The sequence below is a fragment of the Aulonocara sp. 'chitande type north' Nkhata Bay genome, linkage group LG23, assembly GCF_057382095.1.
Source record: "Aulonocara sp. 'chitande type north' Nkhata Bay isolate Kocher_YH1m ecotype deep benthic linkage group LG23, A_spYH_male_GT1.1, whole genome shotgun sequence".
NCBI classification, from domain to species: domain Eukaryota; kingdom Metazoa; phylum Chordata; class Actinopteri; order Cichliformes; family Cichlidae; genus Aulonocara; species Aulonocara sp. 'chitande type north' Nkhata Bay.
The window spans coordinates 34050286-34058909 of NC_141365.1; the positions used below are offsets into that span (position 1 = coordinate 34050286).

General features: G+C 41.3%; 1 protein-coding gene across 1 annotated transcript; it reads right to left on the reverse strand.

The window, feature by feature from the left end:
- Positions 1 to 3304: 3304 nt before the first annotated feature.
- Positions 3305 to 5822, reverse strand: LOC147302279 (helix-loop-helix protein 2-like). Its single transcript, XM_086283891.1, has 2 exons — positions 5134 to 5822; positions 3305 to 4415 (listed from the first exon to the last, which is right to left on the reverse strand). The coding sequence occupies exon 2, from the start codon at positions 4377 to 4379 to the stop codon at positions 4008 to 4010; it is 372 nt and encodes a 123-aa protein (XP_086140017.1). The 5' UTR covers positions 4380 to 4415; positions 5134 to 5822; the 3' UTR covers positions 3305 to 4007.
- Between the last annotated feature and the right edge of the window lie 2802 nt (positions 5823 to 8624).

Sequence of the window (8624 nt, forward strand, 5' to 3'; positions counted from 1 at the left end):
AAAGTACTGAGATTGAACCTAAACCTTTAGTTAGAGGCCTGACAGCCAGACAAAATGCCGAAAGTCCATGCTGGTGGCTTTTTCAAACTCTCAAGATTTCATGTAAATGTTGAGACAAACTGAGAGTGGATAGTATTTGACCGCAAACAGAAAAGCTACCTGAGTAATGTCTGTTGTCTGTGTCATGTAGCTGGATGGGAAATCTGCAGCAACTTCATGATGCTATCACGTGAATTTGGATCAAATCTCTGAGGAATCTTACTAGCACAAAGAATTAAGACAGTTCTGAAGTCAAGGGTCCAATCCAGTACTAGAAAGGTCTACCAAACAAAGTGACCAGAAGTGTAGAAGTACAAAGCAAAGGCAGCAGTGGAGGGTTTTATTAATTTTACTGACTTTATATTCTCAGAGGCAGGGCCTAAACAGAAGGACCAAAAAATGCACAAACATGAACAAGAGTGACCTGTGTTGTTCCATGTATTTTTGCCACTTTTGCTTCTAGTGAGATTTAGACATGAGTATGCAAAGCTCTGCGCAGCCCCCAAGGACTCCTTACCCACAGTTTAAGCTGAAATCATCAACTACTTTTGTCTTTTTCAGAATATGAGACATGAATGAGTTTTTCTTTTATATTTCAGAAGGTATATACTGTATGCTGAATTTAATGACTGACGTGTCAGTCTGATTAGTGAGTTAGCAATGTCGGCCAGCAAACTTTCCCAGTCTGCAGTTGAAGTTAAAGCAAGAATGTCTGGAAGATGACTGACTGAGAAATACCAAATAGAAAAACAAGACCCAGGAGACCCTTGAGCTGAAAAGGAAACAAAATGTCCTGCTACCTTCAGTGTCTATAAAAAAAAAACTTTAAAGGAGAAATGTGACTGCACCTGCCACCGTAGGTAGGTAGGTAGATAGATAGATAGATAGATAGATAGATAGATAGATAGATAGATAGATAGATAGATAGATAGATAGATAGATAGATAGATAGATAGATTTTTATTTATTCTGTTGCTGATTTGGAATTCTGGCATATCCAGGGTTAAAGGTTCAATTCCCTCTGGGGCTGTGCATGCTTAAAAAAGGTTCTCTCATGATAATCTAATGTGGCTTAGATAAAAGCATTTGCACATCTCTGTTTCTGTAACTCGACTCAGCTACAAGCCTTTTATAGCACAATCGATGGGGATAGGCGTCTATATTTATATCGCAAATGAATATAAATATTTGGATCTCTTTTTTGCTCATACCATTTGGCAATATTACATCTCAGCACTTGCTCTCTCACTCATAAATTTCCATCTCTCCCATCCCTCCTCTCTCGCCGGGTTTCCCACGGGAGGTGCCAGACGGCCAGTAATTTGGTTGTCTTGGCTCGTCTGGAGTAACACCTGCCCCCTCTCTGGGGAGGGAGAGAGCCTTTCAGCCAGGAGCACACATGTAGGCTACCACTGCCTTTAGCTGCTGACCATTGGGTCTGTGTGTGTGTGTGTGTGTGTGTGTGTGTGTGTGTGTGTGTGTGTGTGAGAGAGAGAGAGAGAGAGAGAGAGAGAGAGAGAGAGAGAGAGAGAGCAAGTGTGTGCGTGTGCAGCTGACTGAGTTTCCTTCTATGAATGTGCGCTTATTTTATCATGCACATGTGCAAACACACACAGCCATGTGCATGTGTGTACAATAGGCTGAGTTTTCATCTGTATGCTAAACTGGATTTGCACTTGTTTCACCTTTCATTTTGTGTGTGTGTTTGTACATTATGCACATTTTTATGTGAGTAGGCTAGTGTGTGTGTGTGTGTGTGTGTGTGTGTGTGTGCTCCCAGACGCCCAGAAAGCATCTGAGAGCTTGCACTACATGCATGCTGAATGATTTGCATGTACACTTATGTCACTCCGATCGTGCGTGTACGCGCGTGCGCGTTACGTGAGCCTGACGTCATCAGGCCAGTAGGCTTTTCTTCATTAGGATAAGCTGAATATTCTAACGGTGGCTATGTCCTAGTTCTCTGTTACATTCCAAAACCTCAAAACTTTTTTTTTTGAGTAAAATAAAATACAAAACGTGCTTTTTCTTTTCAAGTATTACCTTTTTAATTAAAAATAACACCGAAAAATATGAAAAGTTTGTCCATTAGAAACCAGCTGTCACACAATACCTCTACTACAAAAGATCTGCATAAAGCAACAAGTAGCCTACACAACCCTGAAGAGACAAAAAATCTTTGGATAGAGGATATGTTTTTTTCCCTTTCACTATAAAATTACTTATTGACTTTTCCTAATACAAAGCAGAGACAAATAAATAACCCAATTAATCAGAAAATAAAATAATAGTCAAATCAGCGCACTGAAGATAATATTTTTTTCAAAATAATAATTTTTTGGTTATAGCAAATAAATAAATAAATAAGACAAAGAGGTTGAGCTCTGAATCGTATCCCCTTGGTGGTTTGAATTATTTGACAATCAGTGTCGATGAAGCAAATGTTTTTTTTACTTAGTTTTTTTTCTTTAGCAGCCCAATTCTAATTCACAGAGAAACCTCTCAAAAAATGGGAAACAAATTCATGGGGCCACTAGACCCCATCTTGAAGTGCTTATCGTTGCCATCGATAGACAGCGGACATGAAAAATAATAACAAACAAAAAACAACAACAACAACAACAACAACAGAAAAAAGCATCGAACATACATCAAACGAATAAATTATACAATGGATTAACAGAAAGTGCCATTTTTGAAGAACACCACCACTTTCCAAGTTCAAATTCACAGCCTAAAATATAGAAGCAACAAACCATTATACATTTATACAAAAAAGACGGCAGCTTATGATATTAACATAAATAAATTAGCCTTAAATATTAACACAATTAAATAAATAATTCCATACACTTTAGGAGAAACAAAAAAGCATGATTAAGGTCACAATTTTATATGTCATAAGTGGCACTTACGCATTGAAATGTTTTTTTTTTCTTCCTTTATGGAAAATCTAAGCTAGATCTAAAGCAGCTATGTTTACGTCCTTTCGTTCCGATCGGGGGGGGAAAGACCCCGTGTTTATTTTGTTCAACCTCAAAGTGACACAGTGAGGGGAGCATTCAGAAATCTATTCATGATATTAGATGAGATTAGGCTAATATCATTTTTAGATGTAGATTAAATGTGAAGCAAATTAAAATAACCAGAATCTTCTTGAATTTTTTGCAGCCCACGCGAATTATTATTATTTTTTCTGTCCTCCACTGCATCACTGCAAAGGAAGCATGAATGCCTGCGGGGGCTCTTCCAGACCCCCCCCCCCCTCCCCTTTTGCTGAATATCGGAAAAAATAATTGTCATTATTGCATCCAACGGCTCAAAACAACTCGGCGCTTGCTGCTTGCAGTGAGCGATCTGGACTGAAAGTTTAGGCTCCCGTAACTTTTTGCACCGCTGCCACTACATCAATCAACACTGGACTCACACTAAAGGGCTCAGCTCACCATTAGAGGTATGGCAGAGTGTCAGCATCCGGGGAAGTGATGCTTTAGTTTGGATGGAGATGATGCTGGGCAGATTTTGGGCCTTGAATTGGATGGAAATTTTTTATTACATATCATTAAATGAAATAGAAGTTTCGGTGAGATGAAGGCAACACTGTGTCACAGGTGTTAGACCGATATATATGTGGAGCCGATATCGACATTTTTACATCAATCAATTAAGCAAGTCCACCTTAAAACAACAGTTTCTACCCCTGCAGCAGAAGTTTCGATTGTTTTTTTTTAATTCACTGCAAAATTATCTGATTACTTAAAAATTGACCTTCCTTTTATTCAAAGTAGTGCTTTGTGGTGTTGAAAGCTAAAAAAAATCTCCTGCATCATTCCACCCTGACCGCTAACCTTGCCATAACCAGTTAACTCCCAGCACGTCGAGCGAGTCCAGTCTCCCAACAACTCAACCAGTTTCTCTCACATATGTGTGCGCGTAGAGGGCGGAGTGGGGGGTGGAGTGGGTCACTTTTAGACATCCAGCACATGATTGAGATAGGAGATGTAGCATATAGCCAGTCTGAGGATCTCGATCTTGGAGAGTTTCTTGTCCGGAGGTAATGTGGGGAGTAATTTCCTCAGCTCCGCGAAGGCCACGTTGAACGCCTCCACCCGGATCCTCTCCCTGGTGGCGTGGGCTGAGCGGTACTTGGCCGTGGCCCTCCGTCTTCTCCTCTTCTCCTCCCTGCTCAGGGGCTGGTCGGCTTTGCATTTGGCTCTGTCCTCCATCTCCGCCGGCTCGTCCGAGGCACAACCGGCCGACTTCAACTCATTGAGCATCGTCTCCGGGTCGGACTGAGTCCAGGAGAGGTCCGCCTCAGCCTGATCCGGGCTCAGCATCATTTTTATTCTGCGGTGTTGGCAGTCCTTCTCAAGAACCTGTGCACGGGAAAAATCTGTCATTGAAACATTAAAACATTGCTGCTTTTTTTTTTTTTAATGGTCATTTTAAATTCCACATTTTACAGTCAGAGAGCTACTGTGTCACATGCGTTTGGATGAAATAAAAAACTGGATTGATTTTTGAAATCATCGTTTTTGCTGTTTTCCTGCACTCAGGCACCACTATGAGAAAGCCCACAGCGGGTGCTCCAGTCCCTCCTGTGCCTATTGCATAATAAAATTAAACTCCATAAATAATGAATGGTTCAAAATTCGCGGTTAATTCACGAAAGCTTCAGGCCTTAAAAACAGCCCAACAAATTTGAATTTCCAAGTGTCATGTTTGCAAAATATTGTTTTTTAAACGACGAAACTCTTTAAAAATACTATTTGTTTTTAAATTAAAGAAAAAAAAAACTTTTTTGCGAATTAACATAATCAGAATTGGCCATCTGTCACAGTGTGATGAACACATCTGCTTGGCTGAGGCCGGAGCGACTTGACAGCATGAAGGCAGGAGATGGTAAAATAATGTTGACATCTGCTGGACACCAAATTATTGGAGCAGTTGCTTTTTTTCTTGATTTTTGTTAATAAAGAAAAATAGATCTACGAATCTAAAAATAATAATAATAAAAATGAACAAATCGGAAAAAATCGTATTTAATTTGTTTTTATTTAAAAGCTTAATTTTCCACAGAAATCTGAGACTCACCTTGACAAAGGGTTGGAGGTTTTGTTCAGTTTTTTTCTTGTTGGGAACTAAAAGGCGCTCTTGAGCGGAGCTTCAACTCCAAATTAACTCATATTCCACCGGCCAAAAGAACCAACAAAAAAAAAGACAACAACAACATCAGATGTTAATGAGACGAACATTCAAAGAAAACAAAGAAAGGAGAAAAATTATTTTCTTTTCTTTCTTTCTTTCGGTTTTTTTTAAAATAGTTTTTGACTTTTCTCAGCCGCGAACTTGCAACATGGGATCACGCGGGGTCAAACGTCAAGCGTGGAAATGTTTCTGCTGATAAAAAAACAGCCCATCAAAAGTCTTGAGATGATTAGGTCGGACGAGTTGGAGAAAAAGAAATAATAATAATGATGATGATGATGACAGTGGTGGTGATGGTGATGATAAGCGTGGATCAGTCAGCCCCCCTGTGTGATCCCAGCGATGGAGAGACAATAGAGGAGATGGGCTGATAGCGGTGAAAGTGCAGCCAGGGCTACTCGTCCGTGAGCCTGTTGGAAGATGGGGATAAAAAGAGGGACAGATAAGCGAGGCTCTCCCTTGTCAGGAATCAGCGGATCGGAAGGCGGTTCGCGGATAATCCCCCCTCTCTCTTCCTTCTTGCGCCGAGTGTCATATGCGAGATAAGATCCAAGCGATCTGGACTAATAAAGGCTCACTTCATGGACGGAGGGGATGGAATATATTTGAGGAATGGTATTGTCTAACGCCGCCCCTCCCTCCCTCCCTCCCTCCCTCCTCTCTCACCCCTCTCTCTCCTTCTCTCGCTCCTCCTCACACACACACACACACACACACACACACACACACACACACACACACACACACACACACACACACACACACACCTCCTCCCTCTTTCCTCACTCCCCTCAGCCCCCTCAAGCGGTCTCACTCCCGTGGGAGCAGTGGGCAAAGGGAAAGCAGAGATGTGTGCATGATAAAGCGTGGAAAAAAAGGAATACTTGTCCATGTTGTGAGTTTTTGCACGTGCTCACATTTGTAGTGAATATTAATGATTATAAATAAATGTATATATGTATTTGAAATGCAAATGAAGGGGGGGGGGGGGGGGGGGTCAACTTAAATGCGATACAAGCCTGTAAAGAAATATTTTCTAGAATGCTTTAGAAATGTTGCTTATTTTTGGTTATTTTCTTGGATTTATGAAAATTAGAAACCATTTTTTGTAAAGAGGTGAAATAATAAAGCAGCTCCTCTGTTTTTTTATATGGTTTTAATTTGGTGCTGTTGACAGGTTGAGACTTAGATTTCCCTGGCTGACACACCTGAGTGTGTTTCACCCTGCGTTTATCAGTGGTCTGTTGTACTAATGATTATTAAAATAAATAAATAAATAAATATTTGTTTTATTGTCAAAACTAGTTGGTGTGGAGAGAGAAAAGGGTGGAGAAGCTGCATGCCAGTCCGAGGATGTATTAGGATTAGGTTATAAAACAAGAACAAGAATCAAAGCAACTGTTGTCAGTCAAACTTCTTCCTTTCATTTTTTTTCCTCACAGTGTTTAACACTCATTGAATCTTTTTTATGTTTAAAACAATTCATATCCATTTGTTGACATCCTCATTTGATTTGGTAAATAAACAGCGAAACTATAAAAGAGAAAAACAGCACCTCAAAGAATCCTGGCTGCTAATCTACAGCAGGGGAAAATATGCTTTAATTTGCTCTATGCTACTCAATGACTGCCCAAATAAGTGCCCAGAGGTGTTACCAAGAAGGCCCTGATTGATGACACTTGCTTATTAAAGGACTTTGATATTAAAGAATAGCAAAGAAGCATCAGGGAGAACATTTTTCCTATTTTCTCAGATATGCGACTTACAGTATAGCCTACACATCGCTGACTTTTATCCAAGTTCTGCAGCTCTTTCCTGTCCCTGTAAAAAAAGAGAAGTGGAAGTGTAGTTTAAGGGCCTCAGAGAAACAAACCTGATATCCAGACACACAATAAAGATGGATGTAACAGCTGAGTCCAGCGGAAGAATGGCTGGTGAAGAATATAAGTGGGGATAAATGCCAACATATTGTCCCGCTTGTCACATATATATCCCAGGATTATGTCATATATAATGTTTTTGGAGTAGAATTGACACAAACATAAACATAACTTTTTCTTTTCCTTATTATATTGACATTTAGATTTAGGAAAACTTCAAATCAAGCAAACTTGATCTCTTCTCTTCTCCCATCATGCCTCCCTGTGCCCGGTGGCACCACCAGCGTCGGGTCAGGAGGGCATGGTTCCAGAGGAGGAGCAGCGGCCAGTAAGTGTGGGGACTAGCTGCGCCTAACGAGGTGATTAAAACGATAAGGGGAAGCACGGATGACTTGCCGTGGCCCGCAGCCACCGACGTGTTTATTGTCTCACGCACACACACACACACACACACACACACACACACACACACACACACACACACACACACACACACACACACACAATATGTGAATGAGGGAGAGAAGTACTACCACAGTGCCAGAAGGACCATATCACTGAAAAATCAGCGTGTGTGTGCATGACAGAGAGAGAGAGAGAGAGAGAGAGAGAGAGGGAATGCTTGTGTGTGAGATGACGGACAGCTCGCCTTGGGCTCTGGCCGGGTCTGTGGAGTGTGTGTGTGTCACAGAGGGACTCACAGCGGGGCGTATCGGAGACATGTCAAGACCAGGAGACAGAGGCCTCCTGACAGCTGGAGCCCACAGACACACACACACACACACGCACGGACCACCACCCTAATTACTTCACAGATGGAAGAAGTGGAGATAGTATAAGCTTGGTGGTCTGCATCGTCCGGACCCCTCCTCAGACCATAAGGCCCTTGGCCAAAGACATGAAGGACCCCTCCAAGGCTGTTTTGTTAGTGCCTGCTGCAATTACATCCCACAGCTGATGTAGTGATTCCGGAGACAGACAGGCAAGCTGCAGGGTGGTGGAGTCACCAGAGAACAGTTAATGGATGATGTTTGCTTTAGTCATGGCGGTGCTGGTAAAGAAGCTGAGCTGGTTCCGAGCTGATTTGTGTGCACGTCAAGTCGTGCTTCCGCTTATGAAAATGAAATTTTGTTGTGACACAACACTGCATGTTAATAACAACCTCACACGTGTCATTTCCAGCAGGTCAGTGGGCGCAGAGATGATGCAAAGAAAGTTTTAGAGACATTGCACACAGACATTGTAGCAATATGAAGATAAAACAATCCAATAAGTCATTAGGTTTTGACCATTACACACCCCCTTAAAAAATGTAATATGATGAAAATGTAAACAATGAACAGTGTCATCTCATACTTAAAATTTCAACAAATCAAGCGCACACTCATTTTTCCTTAAGTGGCTAAAAAAGCATTATAAAGAACTAATGAAACTTTTTTCAGACTGAGATATTCCCTCGAAACAATCACCTTGTGAACACGAGTTTGGCGTAGGCTG

Excerpts from the sequence above, each read along its gene's own strand:
- LOC147302279 (XM_086283891.1), bottom strand. The coding sequence starts at position 4,379 with ATGATGCTGAGCCCGGATCAGGCTGAGGCGGACCTCTCCTGGACTCAG.